Source organism: Narcine bancroftii, chromosome 14 (assembly GCF_036971445.1).
Source record: "Narcine bancroftii isolate sNarBan1 chromosome 14, sNarBan1.hap1, whole genome shotgun sequence".
NCBI classification, from domain to species: Eukaryota; Metazoa; Chordata; class Chondrichthyes; order Torpediniformes; family Narcinidae; genus Narcine; species Narcine bancroftii.
The window spans coordinates 62,747,771-62,772,047 of record NC_091482.1 but is presented as its reverse complement, the minus strand read 5'-3'; the positions used below and the strand labels follow the sequence as shown (position 1 = coordinate 62,772,047).

At 45.5% G+C, this 24,277-nt stretch overlaps 1 protein-coding gene across 9 annotated transcripts in view; it reads left to right on the top strand.

The window, feature by feature from the left end:
• The window catches only part of LOC138749165 (A disintegrin and metalloproteinase with thrombospondin motifs 7-like), a 146,798-nt gene that overhangs the window by 74,777 nt on the left and 47,744 nt on the right, over nucleotides 1–24,277 (top strand). For all 9 annotated transcript variants that reach the window (XR_011348461.1, XM_069910169.1, XM_069910170.1 and 6 more), the window contains 5 exons: nucleotides 1,305–1,450; nucleotides 12,530–12,699; nucleotides 13,966–14,099; nucleotides 17,446–17,566; nucleotides 19,755–19,999. Coding sequence is in view for 8 of the 9 variants with exons in the window: in XM_069910169.1 (XP_069766270.1) it covers nucleotides 1,305–1,450; nucleotides 12,530–12,699; nucleotides 13,966–14,099; nucleotides 17,446–17,566; nucleotides 19,755–19,999 (816 nt within the window). In the remaining variant the exon portion in view is untranslated. The remainder of the gene's footprint in view (nucleotides 1–1,304; nucleotides 1,451–12,529; nucleotides 12,700–13,965; nucleotides 14,100–17,445; nucleotides 17,567–19,754; nucleotides 20,000–24,277) is intronic.

Below are 24,277 nucleotides of genomic sequence, written 5' to 3'. Positions count from 1 at the left end.
ATGGAGAGGTCAGTGTCCATCCTGTAATGATGGGAACTGGCTTACAGGTGATCCAAATTATGGCCAACAGCTTGTTGATTTGGGATTGCCCAGTGATGGTGTTCCAGTGACATTGTGCCTGGTGAATTCTTGCAGCAAAACACAACAACCTGGAAGTGATCGTTCCCTCTGTTCTCCATTTCCAGCCTCTCGCACATCTCCAGATTGAATTGGCAACTGCATCTACAATCACCTGGTCAAAAATATAGTTGTTTTCTCCTCAGTATTTTGCATCTCCCCCCCCTTTCTGCCTTCCCCCCCCTTTCTGCCTTCCCCCCCCTTTCTGCCTTCCCCCCCCTTTCTGCCTTCCCCCCCCTTTCTGCCTTCCCCCCCCTTTCTGCCTTCCCCCCCCTTTCTGCCTTCCCCCCCTTTCTGCCTTCCCCCCTTTCTGCCTCCCCCCCCTTTCTGCCTTCCCCCCCTTTCTGCCTTCCCCCCTTTCTGCCTCCCCCCCCTTTCTGCCTCCCCCCCCTTTCTGCCTCCCCCCCCTTTCTGCCTCCCCCCCCTTTCTGCCTCCCCCCCTTTCTGCCTCCCCCCCCTTTCAGCCTCCCCCCCTTTCTGCCTCTCCCCCTTTCTGCCTCCCCCCCTTTCTGCCTCCCCCCCTTTCTGCCCCCCCCTTTCTGCCCCCCCCTTTCTGCCTCCCCCCTTTCTGCCTCCCCCCCTTTCTGCCTCCCCCTCTCTTTCTCCCTCCCCCCTCTTTCTCCCTTCCCCCATCCCTATCTCCCCCCCACCCTCCCTCCATCCCTCTCTATACACACACACACACACACACAAACACACTCCTACCCCCCCCCCCCCCTCATTGATACAGACCATTTGACTCTCATTTGTCACACTGACCCTAAGGCACCGATCTGCTCTAAACCTATTTACGAATGCTGCATCTATACCCTTCTATGCTTCATTGATTCAAGCGCTGATCCAGATTTTTTAAAATTTGTGAAAATATCTGCCTCGTCCACTTTATCTCTCTTTAGTGCCTTTCTCCTTCTCTCATCTTCGTCCACTCACACAAATGCACAAATAGAGTCTGCTTACAGAATTCCTTAAAACAACCTCTTTGACATTGGTCATTCCTCCCGTCTCCGAATATTTCCTCTGCCTGGCTGTGCTTTAGCCTGTTATTGGATGGAAGTCTTTAATGATGCGCTGCTGTATGTGAACGTGAGTCTGAAGTTCCAACAATGGGCTCAATAACACCATCTCCTCGGCTGACAATTGCTTTATTGAAGTCCCTGACCGCATTAACTCTTCCCATCCTCTTGCAGTGGTGCTTCGGGGGAGAATGCATATCCACAGTCCACCATCCTCAGAGTACACACGGAAACTGGGGAGCTTGGAGCTCATGGACATCCTGTACCCGTACCTGCAGCGCAGGAACACAGAGTGCGGAGAGGCTCTGCAACAATCCCACGTAAGACCCTGACAACTAAGTGTGCTCCAATCTGTTAATGGTGCTCCCCTTGTCTTGTTCCAATACCTGTGTGGTGGCTCTTCACATCAGAGGAGAAAACTCCAGCTCGAATAGGAGTAGGGCTTTTTCCACTTAGATTAGGAGAGATAAATACATGGCTTTACGGTGAAAGGGGAACAGTTTAGGGGGAACATCTTCACTCCGAGAGTGGTGGGAGTGTGGAACGAGCTGCCATCTGACGTGGTGAATGCAGGCTTGATCGTAAGTTTTAAGAATAAATTGGATACTTACATGGATGGGAGATGTCTGGAGGGTTATGGAATGGGTGCAGGTCAATGGGACTAGCAGAATGATGTTTCAGTACAGACTAGAAGGGCTGAATGGCCAGTTTTCTGTGCTGTAGTGTTTATGGTTCTCGCCAAAGAGCTGATGTTAGTGGGTAAGGTAGACTCTGGCTTTGGAAAAGAGATTGGGGCAAGGTGATGGGTCAGAATCAGGCTTGCTAATTCAGGTTCAGAGTACGCAAGGGATGTGCCTTTGTAGGTTCACGGAAGCAGTGACCGTTGGAAGAGCCACGTACTTTCCATCAGGTGCTCGATGGGCTACGCAGCTGGGCCATTGGTGTTTGATGAGGGTCGTTCTGTGAAAGTGGTGGCTGCTCCTTCACCAAACTCCTGAGGGACAAACACGCTGCTGGAGAAACTCAGCAGGTTTATCAGCATCTGTGGGAGAAACAGAATGGTCAACGGTTCAGGCCGGAATCCTTTGTACAGACTTGATGGAGAGCTTCGGCCCGAAATATCAACTACTCTTCCATCACCCATGGAGATCCCCCTGCAGATTGTTTGTTGCTTTGGTGTCTCCTGTCTGTTGTGTGTGTTGTCGTTGGGGAGGTATATCCTGTGAAGAGATGTCGGCGGAGAAGCAGATATTGTGCCGATCTACACTAGTTGAGGAAAATACGATGTACAGGCAGCCCCCTGGTTATGAACGTCTGACTTACGGACAAATCGTACTTACGAGCAGACTACACGCAGCTTCAGCGGTCCGTCAGCTTGAGGAATGAGAACGCCGTCCGCCATTTTAAGTTGGATCGTGTGGCCTCCCTTGATGCTTACTTCAAGAAATTAACTCCAGTAGATTTAGATGCATAGAAAGGTAAAATATGTGCTATATACTAAGATGAACATTTGACTAACTGACACTAAATAAGAACCGTATGTACCTGTCCCCACTTACCTATAAATTCAGCTTAAAGTCAGACCTAGGAACAGATCTTGTTTCTTTATTTCTCTTACCCCAGCCAATATTTACCTCCTGGTCTCATCATTGTTTCGAAGCAGTGTTTATTGTTCCAATATTATTTCACCCAAAATCATCACTGGAAATTGGGGAAGGAGCTTAATGGATAAATGTAGCTAATTGAGATTCTTCCTTAGGGAGAACGTGCAGAATGAACTGAATGGCCCGCACGGAGACCTTGTGTTCAATAAACAACCCTACCCCACTGTAGATGAGTACTGTTGTTTTTGTTTAGACTGGGTGGTTGAGCATTTGATGTAATGTGCTTGCTGTTTTAAGCTGAACCATTTTTTCTCAGACATTTTAATGTGATCGACTCAAACACCATTCTCGTAGAACTGGAAAGTTTCATGGATAATTAATTCTTCAGCCAACAGAATGTGACATGTCAGAGATGGCGAGAGTTGTTTCCCTTCATTCCTGCTGTCACAATCCAGGAGTATTAGTTGACTAGCTTGCCACTTTATTTGTCCGGAGGTTCTGGTTACCATGTGTCCGTGTCTTCTGTTAGCAGACATAAAACCATACAACATTACAGCACAGAAATAGGTCCTTTGGCCCTTCTATCTGTCCCAAACTATTTTTCTGCATAGTTACACTGACCCGCACCCAGTCCATAGCCCTCCATATCCCTCCTATCCATGTACCTGTCCAAATTCTTCTTTAATTGGAAACTCACGTGGTTACTGGAAGGACATGTAAAGTCCAATCCAAGCTTGCTGGAATAGAGAGGAGGCAGCAATGCCTGCTGAGTCACTGTGACATCCCTCCTCGAACACCGAGCCTGAGGTCCCAGACCTAAATGGAGAATGTTTATTGCTCTCTCTCTCTCTCTATCCCTGGATATGGAATTTCAGATGCAATCTCACCAAAGTGTCATATAATTGGAGCAAGACGTCACTATTCTTGAACTGTAATCTCTTGTAACAAAGACTGCTGACCTTCTGCAAATTAATTTTCTGTGATTCGTGTACAGAGGCACCCTTATCCTGCTGGATATCGACATCTTTCAATCTCAAAATTTTTTTAAAAATCCCATTTGTTCAACTTCAATGTCACCTCACATTTCCTTGAGCTCCTCATTTACTTTTGACCATGGATCACAGGCCTATTCTGCAACACCTTGCATTCCCTTCATAATCACCAGCACAAATATTTCTTTAATTCTTCTGCCACCTCCTTACTCCCCACTCTATCATTTCCTGTTTCACCTCGATTGAGAGGTTCGTCCTACCAAGTGAGACTAATGAGTTTGGCTGTGCTCCTGGGAGTTTAGAAGAATGAAGAGTGCTCCCATTAAACGTGAGATCCTAAGGGGGTTTGATAGGTGAGGTGTTTGGATTTTTTTTTAAATTTAAATTTAGACCGGTCTTTTTGGCCTATGAGTCTGTGTTGCCCAATTTACACCCCATTAACCTACTTCCCCAGCTTTAGAAGGGTGGGAGGAAACTGGAGCTCCTGGGGAAAAACCACGCGGACATAGGGAGAACGTACAAACTCTTTACAGACAGCACGGGATTTGAACCCCGGTCTGGACCTGATCGCTGTTGCTGTAAAGGTGCTGCGCTGACCGCTACGCCAACCGTGCCGCCCACGTTTTCACAGGCAGGAGAGTCTCGAGCAAGGTTCATGACTACAAGAGGCTTGTCATTACAGGCAGCTGTATGTAGAAACTTCTTGCAGGTCAAGAGAATGCCTGGAATTCTCCGTCCTGGTGGGCAGTGGGAGCTGAATCATTAAAGTGGAGCTGGATAAGTGTTTGAGATTTCAGGAAAGAGAGGGGGCTGGAGAAACGAGGCAGAAGAGGAGTTGAGGCCAGTGTAGACCAGCTATGGCCATGTTGTTCTGTGTTCTACAAGAGAAGCAGGAGTAGGCCTGGCCATCGTGTTGAATGGTGGGGCAGCTTTTTGGGGCTTTATGGTGTATTTTGGTGTAGAACATGGAACATTAGAGTACAGTACAGTCCCTTTGGCTCAAGATGTTGTGTTCTTTTGTGTTAGTGTTTCAGGGAATGCCCTCCCAGCCCCTTTCTACATATCGTTAGTTGGGGGTCCTGCAGGATAAATCGCAGTGCAGGAATGGACTAAAAATTCCTGCACTTTCTTTTTTAGACTGCCCGTGTCACGGCAAATTTTGTGGATTGTGCCATTACATGCCTGCAGTCTAAAACCCCTACCGGATTATACATTCCTGATCCTGATCTGACTGCCGAGTTGTGAGATGCTCCCATTCTTCAGGCCGACTGCTTTACTTGGCAAAATTACGTGTCTTTTCCACTGGGTGAACATCATCTTTAACTGTTCTTGATAGCTGTGGCTTGAAGGTATTTCCTGTTTTGTTTTAAATTTGGCTGAAAAGAACATGTATAACTCTCCCAGTAAAAATAATTAACTTTCAAAACTTAATAAAGCAGGGAAATGGCTATGGGCAAGGGTGATACAAGGCTGCTTGCAGGCCAGGAAGTTTCTAAATAACAATTTCTAAGCAAGGGTACGTGAATGGGAATGAGATGAGGAAGAGTTGAAGTTCTGTTGATGAACACCATTGTGGAGCGGCCAGGCTGATTGGAGACTTGTGGTGCTGTTCATGTGTTCTCCAGTTTCAGGTGATCCACACCCCCTCTGTCCCTTTCTTCCCCTCCCACCTTCTGATCTGCCCAGATCCTCTCACATCCTGCCTCTTTTCGCCCCACCCCCTCCCCCAGGTCTCCTTGCCTCTAGTTCTCTTCCCTTTTCCCTCCGTCTCCTCTCACAAAGCCTCATCATATCCAATTAACCCCTTTTGTCTGTTGGTCTGGACTCCTCCCCCTCCCACTCATCCACCTTCCTATCTCAGTCTTTAGTGAAGACACCTGCTTGGTTTTTGCATATACCTTAAAGAAGGGCTCAGACCTGCAATGTCGACAATGTATCTTAATCTCCTATGGTCTCTGCGAGACTGGCTGAGTTCCTCCAGTGTTTACTGTGTGTTGTTGTTAGAATCACAGCGCCTGCAGATCGCTCCTCTACCTGCTGTTACAGACCTGGTACTAATAGCCAATGCAAAGTTACAGATAATGTCATCTCGTGGACAATAAATTACCTGCAAATTCATGTTAACCTGCCAGTGAATTGCTGCTCTGTCATAGCTCACAGAATGTGTGGTTCACTGTTTTATAACTTGGAATCTCTAAATGAAACTGAACTTGAAATGGTTCCCAGTTCACCTATAAACATGAGCAGTTCAATGGGATAAATAAACATTGTTCCTTGAAGACTGAGGATGGACATGTGCCCAGCCATCTGGTGTAATGCAGGAAAGTCCTGAGATTTGGTAAGACCATAAAGCATGATAAATCCTAAATCGAACAGTATTGAGGGCTGGAGAAACTCCAATGTTATTGTTCCCTTCTCTTCCCATAATCCAGAGCTTTTTACTCCTTGAGAATTTATGTCGTTCCCTTTGGAAAGTTCAGTGGCCTTTTCAGCGGTACAAGGAAGGCTTCTTCCCCTCTGCTACCAGATTTCTGAATGGACAACGGGCATTTTTACACTGAAACTTCAGGATTATTCTGAAAAAAATTAGCAGACTTCCCTCCGGTGTGCCCCGATGTGGTCGTTTACACAGGGGCACTTTTCCACAGCCTTCCTGTGTTGCGGAGTTTGTCAGAGGGGGGAACATCATATTCAATAGGCCTGTTTCTTACAGGGTGGCTGGGGTCAATTTACACTGCAAAAATGTGTAGGGGTACGATTGGAAAAATTATGTGATGGAATTTGGATAAATAATTCCGTCCCGACATTTTTACACTGCCACCAGAGCAGAGATTTTCCTAATATTTTCTGCTGTGTAAAAGTGCCTTAAATGAACCACAGACACTTTCTCTTCATTTGCGCTAATTTATTTATTTTTAAAATGTAATTTATAACAATATTTGCACCTGTGAAAGCTGCTGTAAATTAATGAATTTTGTGACATGTTCATGACAATGAATTCTGATCCTGATTCTGACATCCCAGAATACAACTTAATGCCAGAAAATATTTCTCCATACTTTGGGTCTCCTGCCAATCAGCTTAAATAAATGCCCTGAATTACCAGTTAAACAAGAATGGCTGCAGACACTGTTATTGTAGTGTACGCAAAAACGCTGGAGAAACTCAGCAAGTCATTAACGGCCGAGTTTCTCCAGTGATTCGGATTTTTAACGGCCGAGTTTCTCCAGTGATTCGGAATCAAGATTTATTGCCATGAATGTGTTAATGCGACTGATTGGTCTCAAGAGACTTGCAAGGATCCAAACATGCTTTTAATAGCTTACAATAGATGGCCAGTGGACACAATAGTCCTCTGATGGATCTGAGTTATACAGGGTGGAGCCAAGGGAGGAGCCGGCCATCTGGATAACACACAGACAGTGAATTCCAGTTCATGGCAAACATAGCATAAAATTCATTTCATCACAGTGCAAACATGATATAAACCTCCTTACAAAATAAATCTTTTAAGAAGTGCAAGAAAAATAAAATAAAGTCAAAAAGTAAGTTAATTGATCATTCAGGAATCTGATGGTGGAGGGGAAGAAGCCGTCCTCATGCCACTGAGTGCTCATCTTCAAGCTCCTGTACCTTTTTCCCGATGGTAGCAGAGTGAAGAGGGGATGGCCTAGGCGGTGGGGCTGCTTTCTTAAGATACCACATCTTGTCGATGGCCTCAGTGGAGTGAAGACTGGTGCCTGCGATGTCGCTGGCCAAGTTAACAACCCTGTTTTTGTGTAAACCATTAGTTACCACCCTATACAGAAAGAGGGACTTGCATTTATGTCCGCACCTTTCCCAACCTTAGGATTTAAAGAAGTTGCAATCAATGAAGAGTTTTCAAAATGCCCCACCATCAACATAAGAACAAAATCATCAAATCGCACACAAAGTGGCAATCCCTTCCTGAGAAATTGGTTGGACGGTCACTGTTGGCTGTGATCATGGAAACAGTTTCTCTTTATTTACCCTTATCTGTCTTTCTTCTGAGTCAATGATCCCATCTTGGCTCAAGACTATTCTTAAATGTGGAGGAAGTTTCCATATTGAGTCATACCAACAGTTACTTAGGGAGAGGGAAATGACGTTAATCATCTGCCATTGGGTTACCAGTACCTTTGGAGTGTTGTTTCTCTTCAAGAACATTACACTCTCCAACATTGGATTGTACTGTTGTGCCTCACGTGACCTCTTCCCGACCATGTGCTCTCCCTGCAGAGCCTTATCTTTTTGCTTCCTCTGGATGCTGTGTGACCTGCTGAGTTTTTCCAGCATTTTGTGAAATGCCCTTGATCACAGCATCTGCAGAGTTCATGTTTTCCTTATCCGGCCACGAGCCCTCGCTCAGCCTTTTTTTTTTTTTTTTTTTTAGCCCTCGCTCAGCCTCGCGTGAATACAGACTGCTGAGGCACGCAGCCCAAGACCTAAAGGGTTAAGCACATCTAGTCATCAATTGCCGCAGCCTAAAATTAAACGCAAACGTCACCCTCTGGGTGGTCAGTGCAGTATTAGTTAAAGACGTGGTGAAGGAGTGTGTTACAGTTCTGTAAAATGCACTGCCAAGACTCGTAAATAACTTGGTGTCGTTCAATATCTGTTTACGTTACCCTGAAGGTCATCGCGATGGTGTGACCACACATGCCAGCATTATTTAACATTAATCCCTTTTAACTCGCCAAGCAATCGAACCCCTCGGTTGAATGACTGTGTCAACTCCAAATCCCAGCGTGTTCTTCCTGAGAAGGGACAACGCCGATGTAGCGGGTCGTGCCGCTGCCTCCCAGCTCCAGCATTGGTCCCAATCTCCGGTGCTGTCTGTGCGGAGTCCTGTTGCATGGGTTCCCTCTGGGTGCTCTGGTTTCCTCCCAATGCATGAAATGCATGCCGATTGGCAGGTCAGCGGTTGCTGTGAGCTTCCGCCAACTGTGAATGGGTAGCCAGAGCATCAGAATGGTGTCGGAGGGCATGAGTGAGGGAGGTACGAGACCAGGTACAACGTTCGAGAGGCATGGGGACAGATCTGTGGGTAGGAAAGGTATGGACCAAATGCAGGCAAATGAGACTAACCCAGTGTTGGGACATGGCTCCTGCAGCCAATGCACTGTGTTGGTGGTAACTTCAACATCAATACACTGATATTAAAAAGCAAAGAAAGGGAGAGAAAGTCTTCAAAAGCACTTGTATGTCTCATTTAACTTTACTGTAGTGGGTGGGCCCAGTTATGATGGTTGCCTGTGGTGAATAGGACCGGTCGTGAGGGCTGCCTGCAGTGGGTAGGCCCGGTCATGAGGGCTGCCTGCGGTGAGTAGACCCGGTCGTGAGGGCTGCGTGCGGTGGGTAGGTCCAGTTGTGAAGGCTGCCTGCATGAGAGTTAGAGCTCGTTGTTCCCCAGCTGTGGATGTAATTCCACTGACTTGCACCACATGGTTAACGTAACGGTTCACACAACACAATGATAGTGCCAGCGATCCAGGTTCGAATCCGGCGCTGTCTGTCAGGTGTCTACGTTCAGCATAGGTTTTCCCCAGATGTTCTGGTTTCCTCTCACCATCCCAAAACATATGGGGTTGGAGGTTAGTTGGATCTCAATGGCTGGAATCAGCTTCTACCGTGTTGTATACATAAAATAAATTAGAATAAAACAAATATCATACCCCTTCCCCTCCTATTCACAGGACATCGAGGATTTTGAACACACAGGGCTCAGGAAGTCAAGGTTTACACAAAACACTCTCACCATGGATGCCAATGTGGATGGCAGGGGAGGTTTGGGCCACAAGGCCTTTCCTCGCTGTGTATTTCAATGCTTCTATGTGAGGATCAGTGGTGTAACTAGGGGAGAGACAGCACATTTTTCAAAAGTTGGGCCCCCTCTCTGCTCTGACACTGCCACTATATCCCCCACATCACCGCCACCCCCTCCCCACCCCGATGCTGCCATTAACCCTCATCTCCACCGCCACCCCCTCCCCGCTCCGGCGCTGCCACTACCCCTTCCAACTCTCCGCTGGCCCCTCCCCACTTCAACACTGCCACTACCCTCTATCTCCACCGCTGCCCCCTCCCCGCTCTGACGCTGCCACTAATTCTCCCCCTACCCCCCCATCCTGAGCGCGCAGGGTATAAATTAGTGCATGAAATTTTGAATGTGTGTTTGGCTGAGCACTGTGGTAATAATTTGTGATCTAACATTAACATGTGCTTGTTGATCTGTTCATGGCTAGAATTAGCTTTACAATGAGACAGGTCGATAAACTTCATGGGTCTCTCAATCTCCCGTTTACTTATCAGTTCAACTTGTTGACGCAGACACTGGCGTGATTTCCCTCGGAAAGCAAAATGCAACAGAGTCAGTAAAGAACATCAGCCCCATACCTCGTTCTTTTGTCAGATGGAGATCCTTTGTTGGGCTTGGGAGTTCGATAATGAGTGAGCGAGGCGAGGACAGAGGCGTCCCCTCCTTCAAGTGGTGCCTAGGACATGTGCTATGGCTGCTAAACCCTAGATACGCCTCTGTCTGTGGCCTCCACACGTGGCTGCACCTCGCTTGCCTGTTGGCACTGCAGTGCTCCCAGGCACCGCTGCCTTCTCTGGGGCATCGAGCAGGAGGCCAGTAAAGAGCACACCATCCAGGAAAGCCACGTGGGTGTCCAACCTCAGTTCTGAATCCTGCACTGCTGGTCCCATTGGGTGAACATTGTTGTCAATGAAAAACACTGCAGCCCAGAAACATCCCCCTCAGCCCTTCTAACCCCTGCTGAACTCTTCTGCCTGTTTCTGCTGTGTGTTAATAACATTGAGATATTTTGATATGCTGCCATATGCACAGTTACTGTGGGGGGCACATTAAATTATTGAACAGGAGGCTTCTCTGTCGATCAAGTCCATACTGGCTCCCAGTAGGCTAATCCCATTTGTCCCAGTGCCACTCTCAATTCTGGTTTTCCTATAACTTTTTTCTCTCTAATTGCTGCGCTGTTCTGTCTCTTGACTTATTAGCACACATCGATCCCACAGTAAATGCTGGAGGTAAAGATATATCACTGACATTTCAGGCCTGAGCCCTTCTTCAAGATATGAGCAAAGAATAGTGTCTGGACTCCTTCTCCTCCCTATCTTCAGTCTTTATTCTGATGCATTCCTGTTCTTCGCTTATACCTTGAGGTAGGGCTCAGGCCCGAAACATCATTAGTATATCTTTACCTCCTATGGACGCTGTGAGACCAGCTGAGTTCCTCCAGCAATCACAGTATCTGCAGATTTTAGTGTTTCACACAATGATCCCAACTATTTTGGAATAGAATATGATTCATTTGCAATTAAAATACTAAACTTTGCTGCCAGCAAATTCAAAAGACATTAGCTCCCACAGTCAAGTTAAAAGCTTTGATATTTTTAACACACAAAATCAGATAATGACAAGGCAGTCTTCTGTAATTTAATGTAAATACAATGTGCTATTTAGATCATGAAATTACATGGAACATGCAGCGTAGAAGCCGACTACTTGTCCTGAATAATCTGCCCTTGTCTCTGTACTCAAAGCAAGTCTCTTTCCAATCATCTCACATTTTTTAGCATTTCCTTGTCTCTCCTCCACTATTCCGTTTTCCTTTGGAAAGGATTTTGACCGTTCCTCTCAATCGTTTCCTGTTTCATTGCACTCTTTTTCCTGATTTATTCTGTGCAGTGCCCTAATGTTGATAAATTTGAAACTTGTGGCATTTAAGTTTTCCTTTCCCACACAAACTGGCTGATGCTTCTCCTGGATCACAGCAGTTACATCCTTCTTTAACGCCTTGCCTGAACGGTGAAGGATGGTGAAGAAATGCAGATTCTTACCATGGCTCCGGGTTGTGAATTAGACAAAATAAGATTTAATGCAAGGGCAACATTGTGCGCATATATGTTGAGGTAGTGGTTCTGTTCTCAGTAACCATGAACTTGGAAGCGTTTAAGGTCTGTGCCATCACAGAGTGATCCAGCACACAATAGGCCTTGTGTCGGATTGTCCACTGTAATCGCCTAGTACACTGCCTCTGCTCCTCATCCATCACTCCCCCAGTTCACCCCACCACTGGCCCCTGTCCAATCCCTCCCACCCTGCCCCGATTACACCAGCTATCTCTCCTCTGCACTAACAGTCTTCGTGAAGGCTTCCGGCCCGAAACGCGGTCCATTTCTCCTTCGAGCGCTGCTCAACCCGATGAGTTCCTCCAGTAGATTGTTTGTTGCTCCACATTCCAGAATCTGCCGTCTCTCACAATTCACACTAATTCAATTCTAGTTCCATTTACTAATCTCCCCACATATTTCCATCAATTCCTCTTGGGCCTGCTTTCTTCACCCACTTACCTGCACTCCATCGAGATACGGAAAGAAACTGGACCATTCAAGGGAAACTCCCCCGCTGTGTGGGACAAGGCTTGGGACTCGAGTTCCCCCGAAACCGAATTGCCGGTCTCCGAGCTCGAGGGTAGAAATTTAATCAATCTGATTGCCTGATGGGTTAACAGGCATGAGCTGTACCTTGATTCTGCGATCCGGATCGTCTGCAGGATTAGGTGAGGGGAGTGGAGGCTGGAACCTTTCACCACAAGTTAAAGACTAATTGAGCCATCACTAGAGAGAGGGTTGGTGCTTCAGAACAAGACGTGGGAAATGGATTTAATGTGGTTCATTTTAATGAACCTAAAACATGAAACTCTAAAACATGAAAGCAAAGATTAATTCCTACCTCGTGGTTATCTCTCATTTTCAGGCCCAAGTATGGTGGCTCGTACTGCCTGGGAGAGAGGAAGAGATTCAGAATGTGCAACATCAAAGCCTGCGATTCAGAGAAGCCTTCCTTTCGCCAGATGCAGTGCAGCCAGTTTGACACAATGCCTTACAAGGGGAAGCTGCATAAATGGATTCCTGTCCTCAGCAGAAGTAAGTCCGCAGATTGCACGTTATTTATCGTTTACCTCCGGTATTAATTTGGGTATTGATTTTGTTTCAATTGATTGTTCTTTGGAAGAGCTGGTGTAGACACAACACGTTGACTGGTTTGCTTTGCACCAGTTCTTATTTTCTCCAAGTCACCCTATCTGATGTGTAACTACGTTGTACCTGGACAACATAAGAACAAGGCCATCCAGCCCTTCGAGCCTGCTCTGTTTTTCAGTGGAATCATGACTGATCTGATGATCGGCTCATCTCCAACCAACCTGCCTTTTTGCCCTTTCCTTTAATTCCCCTATTTTGTAAAAATCTATCCAACCTTGTCTTAAATATATTTACTAAGGTCACCTTCACTGCTTCAATAGGCAGCGAATTCCATAGATTCACCCCCCTCTGGGAAAAGCAGTTCCTTCTTGTCTCCATCCTAAATCTACCACCCTTGATCTTGAGACTATATCTCCTCGCTCTAGTCTCCCCACCAAAGGAAACAACCTACCTCTCTCAGAATTTATGTTCCTATAAGATCTCCTTCGAAATTCAAGTGAGTACAGCCCCAGACGACTCAATCTCTCCTCATAGGCCAACCCCATCATCTATGGAATTTCTGAGATTCCGAGAAGTGCAGTTTGTTTTTGTAAACTGTTTGTTTTAGAAATTCATCTCTTGGTCTCCAGTTCAGTGGCAGGTTAGGACAAGAAATCCTGTGCGTACAACCACTTCAGGAAAGCCCCATCCCATTACTGCATTTCCTTATTGGCTCTCCCTCTCCTGAGCTTTCTCTGCAGTTCACCTCTCGCACTCTCCACAGGTGCGAATCCCACTCACTCCGCACTCTCTGCGGAAAGAGAGTCTCCCGAATTAAAAATGGCCATTTTACAATGATGATCCCAGTTTTAGGTGACATCTATCTCCCTTAGGAAAACATCTATCTCCCTTTTAAAACCTCATCAGAGTGTTCAAGTATATCCCTTCTCAGGCTCATCATTCGTGGATGTCTTTGTTCCACCTTCCCCGCGCCTCTGAGTCCTCGCTTGACCAGAATTTTGCAGAGCTTTTCAATTACTACAGTTCCAGCCAAGTTTCAGAGACATTGGTTTCAGAGTTTAGGATATTTAACCTTTGGTTTTACCTTCTAATCTGGTACAAAGCCACTCAGAAAGGTCCATATTGTTTATTGTAAGTCATTGAATCACTGGAGTTGCTTTGATTTTTTTTTCCCTCTCGGTATGACTATGCCCTTCCTCCCCCACCCAGTTAATCCCTGTGAGCTACACTGCCGGCCCATGGACGGTTATTTCTCTGAGAAGATGTTGGATGCAGTGATCGATGGAACACCATGCTTTGAGGGGAACACCAGCCGAGACATGTGCATCAATGGACTTTGCAAGGTACAGACTAGATTCAAGGCTTGGGGAGTAATGAAAACTGTGACCCTAATGGAGGTACCTATTTGTGTATCAACAACATGCTACGAATTGGAATAAGCAATCTGCCTGGCTCAGTGCGCATACAAATTTGAAATAGAACGCAGCAAACACTTAGTATGTCGACCAGCATCTATAGAAAGAGGAACAGAAGTCCCAAATCAGTTAATTACTATACTTACAAATAAATAAATAATTACTTTGTTGCGATAGATAACTTTTAAAAAAGTCGAAGAATGGGGCATTAGGACAGAAATCCAATGTAGATCATGGGGGTGGCTGTTATAGAGGCAATGGTTATTGGGGTTTGAATCCGGCGCTCTCCATATGGAGTATGTATGTTATCCCCGTGCATGCATGGTCTTCCTCCAGATGCTCTGGTTTTCTCCCACCATTCAAAACGCATCGCGTTTGTAGGCCAATTGGGTGTAATTAGGCAGTACAAGCTCATAGCCCGAAAGGGCCTGTTTCCGTGCTGTATGTCTACCTAAATTAAATTAAATCATCCATGAATGGTAGTGCAGGCTCGAGGGGCTGAGTGGCCTCTACCGTCTTTGTGGGGAAATTGTCTCATTTATATCGGGCACACAAAACTCAAAACGGTCAACCAGTTTACCTATCTCGGCTGCACCATTTCATCAGATGCAAGGATCGACAATGAGATAGACAACAGACTCGCCAAGGCAAATAGCGCCTTTGGAAGACTACACAAAAGAGTCTGGAAAAACAACCAACTGAAAAACCTCACAAAGATAAGCGTATACAGAGCCGTTGTCATACCCACACTCCTGTTCGGCTCCGAATCATGGGTCCTCTACCGGCACCACCTACGGCTCCTAGAACGCTTCCACCAGCGTTGTCTCCGCTCCATCCTCAACATCCATTGGAGCGCTCACACCCCTAACGTCGAGGTACTCGAGATGGCAGAGGTCGACAGCATCGAGTCCACGCTGCTGAAGATCCAGCTGCGCTGGATGGGTCACGTCTCCAGAATGGAGGACCATCGCCTTCCCAAGATCGTATTATATGGCGAGCTCTCCACTGGCTACCATGACAGAGGTGCACCAAAGAAAAGGTACAAGGACTGCCTAAAGAAATCTCTTGGTGCCTGCCACATTGACCACCGCCAGTGGGCTGATAACGCCTCAAACCGTGCATCTTGGCGCCTCACAGTTTGGCGGGCAGCAGCCTCCTTTGAAGAAGACCGCAGAGCCCACCTCACTGACAAAAGGCAAAGGAGGAAAAACCCAACACCCAACCCCAACCAACCAATTTTCCCTTGCAACCGCTGCAATCGTGTCTGCCTGTCCCGCATCGGACTGGTCAGCCACAAACGAGCCTGCAGCTGACGTGGACTTTTTACCCCCTCCATAAATCTTCGTCCGCGAAGCCAAGCCAAAGTATATTGAGGGGCGTCACTTAAATGACACTGTAACCTGATTTCTGATCTTGGCAATATTGATCCTGTCAGCTGCCACGGGGCACAAGCACAGAAATCTCAAAATGGATCATGTCAAATTATGAACCGGAAAAGCGGCCGATCCCTTACACACGTGTAACGTGGGGGAAACCCTCTTCCTGATTTACATCCAGCTCTGTGATGTGGTTCCTCTCTGATGATGGAAGCCCTCACATGGATTCTGATTTATTCTGAGAATATCACCTACTGAACTAGGCTGAGGCATTTCATTAAATCAGGGAAATGAGAACTTTTAAGTAAAATATTCCAGCTCTTACTTCATGTTCAGTACAACTCCAATTGTCCAAAATCAGATTCGCCAAAATCCTCATTTATCCAAAATATATTTGGAGCCGAACTGACCTCACAGTTTTAAAAAAGTTCACGTGACATGAAATTAGAACAACAATTGTCCTTGTTTCAGATAACTCCCTCCCCTCTGTCTTTCCATTTCTTCTTTACCTTCCCCTCTTGACTTTTCTCTCCAACTCTCCCTCTCAAACCGCATGCCGCTGTCTCCCAGCTGCAAGTGGTGGAAGAATCCCTTGTCCCGGCGTTACCAAGGAGCATGGCCTCCTGGGTAGGAGTGGGACCTCAGGCTCAGTGGTGTCCCCTCCCCTTCCTTTCCTTCCTATCCCTTCCCTTCCCACCCTCCTTGGTACACCAGAGTTTCTGAGGCCGACTCCAAACCCTCCATCATCCTAATACCGGTGGGTGCGTGCGGTCGATCTAGGGTAGGATTCGGAGTCGGAACTCGGGGGCTCCAGTCACCGGGGAGACAGGAGCCTGCCGACTTGCCAGTGAATATTCCACTGGCCCGGGAAGCCTTCCCGGGGATCAGCGGCAGCAGTGGGGATGTGCCAGTGGGGAGGTCTTGGTGATTGGCAGCGGTGTTGGGGACGTGTTGAGGATCAGTGGCGGCCAGCAGTTTTTTTTGATGAAAAGTAAACATTATTTTAATGCCTTCCCTTGTTGTTTGATGTTGTTTAATCATTGATACAAGTGATTTGCTGTTGCTACTGGACTGTTTTTAAAAAATGATCAGTTACCTGACAAAAGCGTTTATCCGACATAGGCCCAGACCCAATCATTTTGGATAATCGGGAGTTGTACTGTAGTTGTGTTGTCCTTGTACGGTTATAATGTTCACCATGTGTCCATGCCCAAAGTTGCTGTTCAGAATTTTTGAGTAAAATAAAGGCAATCAATGAGCTGGAGCCAAGAGTTTGCAAGTCACTTTGCAAATGGTTACAGGTTAAAATGACCCTCCTGATTACAACCGTTCTCGATGAGCAAAGCAAAAAGCAAAAGCCAAGATGCTGGCGCAGCTTCTATGTTTGCTGAAATCCGCTGCAGGTGTCATTGTAATTCATGTATAAGCCATTAGTTTTTTTTTGTTCCACAAGAGTTAAGGCACAGGTAAGCAAATTTTTGAAAAATTGAGGAATTAAGGGTTATGGGGATCGGGGAGGTAAAGTGGGGCTGAGTCAGATCAGCTCTGTCCTTATTGAACGGGAGAGGAGGTTAGATGGGCTGGATGGCCGACTTCTGCTCCTGTTTCTTATGCATTCATTGAAAGTTACAAGAAGTGACAACTGAGGCATTTCCATGGAGGCACAAGTAGGCACCCACTCTTAAACACCCAATAAGAAAAGTTAATAAATTTAAACAAGAAATTGTCACATCACCTTTCTATTAAGTCTGTCTGCCAGAAGAAATGCGTGGAATCAGGCCAATCGTTCAGTCGTGGTACAAAAGCCTGTTGTTTTTAACTAAAAACATAATTAATATAAAACAAGAGACTAATGTTTTTCCAACAGAAGCACTGACTCCTTGCATTGAATTTCTCAGAATGTAGGCTGTGATTATGAAATTGATTCCAATGCTGTTGAAGATCGGTGTGGGGTCTGTCAGGGCAATGGCTCTACCTGTGAGACAGTGAAGAAGACCTTCGATAAAACTGAAGGACTAGGTAAGATGGCCCTCCTCTTGCCACTGCACTGCATCATTCATAGGAACATAGGAAGTAGGAACAGGAGTAGGCCAAAAATGGCTCATCGAGCCTGCTCCTCCATTCAATACGATCATGGCTGATCTAATTTATGACCTAACTCCACCTCCCTGCCTTCTCCCCATATCCCCTAATTCCACTATCATGTAAAAATTTATCAACCGAATTTTAAATATGTTTAATGAGGCAGCCTCAACCACTTCCCTGGTTAGAGAATTCCAAACATTCACTCCTCTCTGGGAAAAACTATTTTTCCTCATCTCTGTCCTAAATCTACTCCCCCGAATCTTGAGACTGTGTCCTCTCGTTTTAGTTTCCCCGGCCAGCTCAAAAAACCTTCCTACATCTATCCTATCCATACCCTTCATAATCCTACATGTTTCTATAATATCTCCTCATGAAATGTCCCAAGGCTTCCACAGGGACATGACAGGGTTAAAGGTACCACTTCTGCATACGGAACAATTAAAAAAAATTTTTAAAAATTTACAGCACGGTAGAAGCCAATTCTGGCCACTTAGACCCAAATTAACCTCCAACCCCGTATGTTTAGAGGGTGGGAGGAAACCGGAGCCACCGGGGAAAACATACAAACTTCTTACAGACAGCACTGGAGTACTGTCACGCCAGAACTCTAGCCATGCTGCTGTCTTCACTCGATGTTTCTGAATCTTTGGAATTCTCATCTGAGAGAGAGCTGTGGAAGTAAATTCAGGCTGGGATCAATGAATTTTGTAAATGCAGGGGAATCAAGGATCAGGGGGTGGGGGGGGGGGGGGCTACACGCAAGAAACTGGAGTTTTTCATATTTCATTACACACAAACGAAGGCCACTCTGTCGATTGCCAATCCTAGCTCAGAGCACTCCCTTCAATCCCACTCCTCAAAGACCCATTCAGCTAAAACCTTGTTGAACAGACTCGAGGGACAATCAATCCCTTTAGCTTTCTGCTCTTTGTGGACAAATTGCTCTCACATTGAACACACAGCAGAAGATAAGGAGGTAGATGACAGAGAGGTTGACAGGGTAAAGTAGAGCTCTGAAAGTTTGGAGTGGGGGAGAAGTTTCAGGAGGGATTCCAGAGTCAGGGGCCAAGGCAGAGCAATGGGAATTGAAGGAGTAACTTAAGCTCAGTTTAAGTTCCCCATTGAATCACACCATTGGCTGGAAGGCTCACAGATATTCTGACATGGACATGGAAATGTGAGTCTTGCTTTTCTTTCATGAAGGATTTGGTGCTGGAAATACTGGGTCAGTTCCTCCACGGACATTCCGCAGATGCTGCAAGGAGACCAAACTCAACCTAACCCTCGGCAAGCAGAACCCTACTCTCCTTGCTCCCCCCCAAACCAACTGAGCCAGAAGGGTTAGCATAGCGGTTAGTGCAATACTGCTACCGCGCTGGTGACTGGGGCTCAAATTTGGCGCTATCTGTAAGGAATTTGTGCATTCTCCCTGTGTCTGTGTGGGTTTACTCAGGGAACTCCCATCAATCAAAAAGGATCCAGAGTTGTAGGTCAATTGGGTGAAATGGGACGGCACGGGCTCGTGGGCCGAAAGGCCCTGTCACCGTGCTGATTATCAAAATTTAATTTTTTTTTAAAAATCACCAATTGGAAGAATAACATCTCATTTTTTGCTTGGGTTGCTTGTCACCTAAAGCCATGGGCACTGGATTTTCCAGTTGCAAGTTCCCCTCACCTCCCCGGAGCTCTCCCTCCTCACTTACTCACCTGACCATCTGATTTTCTTTTCCCTTTGTTAATCTTTCTTGCCCTGACCCCCCACCCCCACAAGGGTCCAACTGCCTATTGTCCCTCCCTTTCTGGTTCCATCTATCACCTACAGCCTCTGTCCTACTCCCCGGTATGTTATTAATTAAGAACTACATTAATGCACTTGGTTGGGCAGAAAGCAGAAGAGACATAGGAAAGCAAAGTTGGTTGAAGCAGCTCCAGGAAAATAAAGTTGGTTAAGGGTTAAACCCATCCTGCGGATCTTCCCTGTTCCCTCTCAGTCCTGGTGCACATATCTTAGAACAATGCTGGAAAGGGGATGCCAGCCAAGGGGATGCTTGTCTTGGGAGGAAAGAGGAGGTGGTTGTCGAATGAAACCTTCAGAAGGGTGTCTATCCTCCCACTCCCGTAGGCTACGTCGACATTGGGCTGATTCCTGAAGGTGCTCGAGAGATCCGGATTGAAGAGGTGGCAGAAGCCGGAAATTTCCTGGCCTTGCGCAGCGATGATCCTGAGAAGTACTTCTTAAATGGTGGTTGGATAATCCAATGGAATGGAGACTATAAAGTGGCTGGGACAACATTCACCTATGAACGGAATGGAAACCTAGAGAACTTGACCTCACCAGGTCCCACCAGGGAGCCAGTGTGGATTCAGGTAATTCATAAAACCTCTTCATCATTTATCCCTGAGAAATGTGAAAGTTTCAATAAGGCACTCACAAAAACAGATAAAAAAACATTTGCGTCAGTTGAAATGACACTGAGCTTTAATAATCATCTCTCAAGGTTGCCACACAGGTTGATAGGATAGTTAAGAAGGCCTCTGGGGTGTTGGGCTTCATTAATAGGGGGACCGAGTTCAGGGGTCGAGAGGTCATGTTGCAACTCTACAAATCTCTGGTGAGACCACACTTGGAAATTGTGTTCAACTCTGATCACCTCATTATAGGAAGGATATGGAAGCTAAGGAGAGGATCCAGAGGAGATTTACCAGGATGTTACCTGGATTGGAAAACAAGTCTTATGAGGCAAGGTTAGCAGAGCAAGGGCTTTTCTTTTTTTGAGTGTAGAAGGATGAGAGGAGACTTAATAGAAGTGTACAAGATTATGAGAGGCATAGTTAAGGTAGATAGCAAGCACCTTTTTCCCAGGGCGGGAGTAACAAACACCAGGGAACATCTCTACCAAATGAAGGGAGGAAAGTTTAGGGGAGACATCATGGATAAGTTTTTTACACAGTGAGTTGTGGGTGCCTGCAATGCCTGGGTGGTGATGGAGGCTGAAACATTGGGGCCATTTAAGAGACTCTTAGACAGGCACATGGATGAAAGAAAAATAGAGGGTTACAGGGTAGAAAGGGTTTAGTACTTTTTAGGTAGGAATATACAGGTTGGCACAGCATCGAGGGCTGAAGGGTCTGTACTGTGCTGTAGTGTTCTGTGTTCTAAAAGCAGAAACACTTGACAGGTCAGGCAATGTCTGTGGAGAGAGAGTCAGTTAAGCTTTCAGTTCATGGCCTTCCATTGGAACCAGAGAAGTTGGAGATATATTGGGAAGGAAAGAATGAAAGAGAAGAACTAGGATGGGGTGACAGGAGGAGAGAATGATTGACAATGGATGTGATGCTATAAAACAACAAAAGGCAAGAGGAAGGAAAAGTACTGACCAACTGTCTGAAATGTGATTTGAAAGAAATTATGGTTGCCAGGAATGAAAGTGCTGGATTAAATGTTTCCATTGTTGTCAAAGCACATGCTACATGACATCACATACAACCCTGGGATTCTTTTTCCTGAGGGCCAGGCAGAATTTCTACTTATTGGTAGTATAAAAATCTACTCAATAAAAGATACGAATAGAAAATACAAAAGAGCTAAATGTAAACAAACTACAAAATGCAAAAGAGATAAATGTAAACAAACTAAAACAACGGGCTTTGATGATTTAACTGAAGTGTTGAGCCCTCCATGGTTAAAGTCTGTAGAATGCCTCATCAAACGATAAGGTTCTGAGCCTCCAATAACCAACTTGGAGAATCGTACAACTCTGGTCTCCATATTGTGAAGACCATAAGAGAAGGCGGCCATTTGGCCAATCTAATCTGCTCCATTCCATCATCAGTTGATCCATTCACCCACTCAGCCCCTCTCCTCTGCTTTCTCTTGTAACAATATCAATATTTAGGGAGAATTTATAAGATTTAGAGTAGATCACAATAAAACAGATCTTATTTGAAAGAATGCAGAATTCACATTGCAGGATCTCTGGAGAATGTAAGCACCTTTCACAAGTAAGTGTTAATTGAACTGATGTCATAAAAATGGTTGACCATTGTCTTGCTGGAGTCATGCTGTCTATCAGTACCCTTTCTGCAAAGCTCTCAGAAATTCTGGATTGTTTACCTAAGATAACAACTTGAGAAGAAGAAAGAACTCCTTTTGTTTTGCTGGAGAAGGTGGGGGTTTTGCAAGGCATGAGTCACATACTCTCTTTGGAGTTTCAGTTGGAAGAGAGAGAGAGTTGAGGTAACAGCTCACTCAGTCAGTGTGTGGGACACTGAACTGAAAAGTGCAATCCAGGGAAAACTGTTTGAAACTGATGAAAGCAAGTTCCAGAGCAGAAGATGGCTGGAAGTGCTATCTGTCTGATGTTCCTCTTGAAATAGAGGAAGGAATGGAACTCTGTGGTAGCTTGAAGTTTCATCAGGGGCTGAGGTGACAAGTGGTGGTACCTCAGTTGTGGAAATCCTGGAACAACAAATCTCTCTCTGCAAACCCTACAAGAACCTTCCTGAGTGGTAAACATTTACCTTTCAAGCCCCAAGCCTGGTGAACTTTATACATGTTAAATTCTGTGCACAGTATGGTGATTACCTGCAACCAGAGAACTTGGAAGAAGAAGAAGTTAGATTGAACTGTGAACCAAAGAACTTTTCTTGAATTTACACACACATTACATACATGTCCACTTAGAATTAGAAGGGGGTAATTTGGGTTAGTATAGAGTATAGTATAAGTATAGAGTTAAGTTAAAGTTTGATTCTATTTTCATGTTTGAAGTTGATTAAAAATAACTTTTGGTTTGAAAGCCACTTGTCTTGGTGAATGTCTATTGCTGCTGGATTTTGGGGTCCTTTGGGCTCGTAACACTCCCCATAACCTTTGCTGCCCTGACGATTCAGACACCTATCAATCTGCCTTAAATACACCCAATGACTTGGCCTCCACACCCGTCCATGGCAGCAAATTCTAGAGGTCCACCACCCTCTGGCTAAAGAAATTCCTGTTTTAAATGGGTGCCCTTTGTCGGACTCTGGCTTTACCTTACTCTTAATTTAGTCTATGTGTGGTCTGAGTCCAGCGTGTTCTTTGAAGAAGTGATAGGAGAAGGTATTCGGTTCAACAGTCAATTTATTACACAGGACAAGAATAAAACTTAACAGAGCTCTGGGTCAATCGTTAGTTCATAGGTCACCTGCACAGTGAGCTATTCCCCAAGACTGACCCCTATTGTCCAGTTGGCTCAGTTTATATAGATCAACCTTATCATACAGAACAAAAGTTGGCTTCCTTTGCTAGATTTCATTATCATACAGAACAAAAGTTGTCTTCCTTTGCTAGATCTTTTTTCATAAGGCTTATCACAAGTCATCTCCTGTTTTGCAGATATCTGGGATGTAGCACTCCCATCTTAATCCTCCAGGCCAGACTATCCTGTTTTGTTGATCAGAAATTAATTCATCCCCAGATATTTCTAATCACCATTCTGTTCCTGTCTGGCCAATTTCTGCTGTTCTCTTTAACACCTCCTCATGCCTTAATCTTCCTCCTAGACTGGTTTTCCATTCCCTTTGTTTCTTGCAGGCCATTCTTTGTTCTGGTCTGGCCTGTGTCTCCTGTGCTACTCACCACCTCCTTCAGTTGGAGCTTTCCTCCTAAATAGTTTTATGAATTTCCTCTCCCTGTATTTGGGAGCAGACCATTTTGCTCAGCCAACTTTGCTCAATGCTGTGATTGCCACCTAATCACATTCCCTGAACCATGCAGTACATATAAACTTATTAATTAATCATTTCTTTCATAATGTTTTAACCCCTAGACTCCAACACCTTCAATCCTGAAGTGGTGCCCTCTTGTCCTGGCCTCCCAGACTATGGGAAACAACTTTGCCACAACCACTTGATCTAGAACTCTTCACAGGATATAGAAAATGTCTACACAAGAAACTGTAGACATGGGAACCCTAAGCAAATAGCGAAGGGCTCAACATCTGTGGGGAGAGATGGGACAGTCCAGTTTCAAGTTGGGACTCTTTTTCAAGACTAAGGTGGGAAGCTTCCTCCCACGCCCCTCCCTTTTATGATGTAGACTAAATCGCTCATCATTTTTGCACAAAATGGAACTGTGAATATTTATCCATCTTATTCTCTCTCCCTCTCGTGATGCATTATTACTTATTGTTGGTGTGTTCTACACATGTATCTGCAGCGATCAGAATTTAATTGCATCTGTGAATTATGTGTACAAGTTCTCCTCAACTTACGATGACGGTACGTTCTGGCACTCCCATCGTAAGTCAAATAATCGTAAATTGAAAAAGGGGAGTGGGATCAGTGTGGGGTCCAACATGGGGCTGTGGGGAGAGAGAGGGCAGTGAGATCAGTGTAGGATCCGACACAGGGCTGAGGGGAGAAAGAGCGGGGCAGTCAGATCAGTGTGGCAACTGATACAATGCTGTCGAGAGACACTGAATATCACAGCGTAGCTAAAATTTGAAGTACAGTACAGGTTTTGAACCATTGTAACTGAAAAATCTTAGGTCAGACCATCGTAAGTCAGGAACTATCTGTATATCAAGAAATTCTCGTCATCATCAACATTCTACTCACCTTAAAAAGATAGAAATAGGAGAATAAGGAAAATGTTGGATGTTG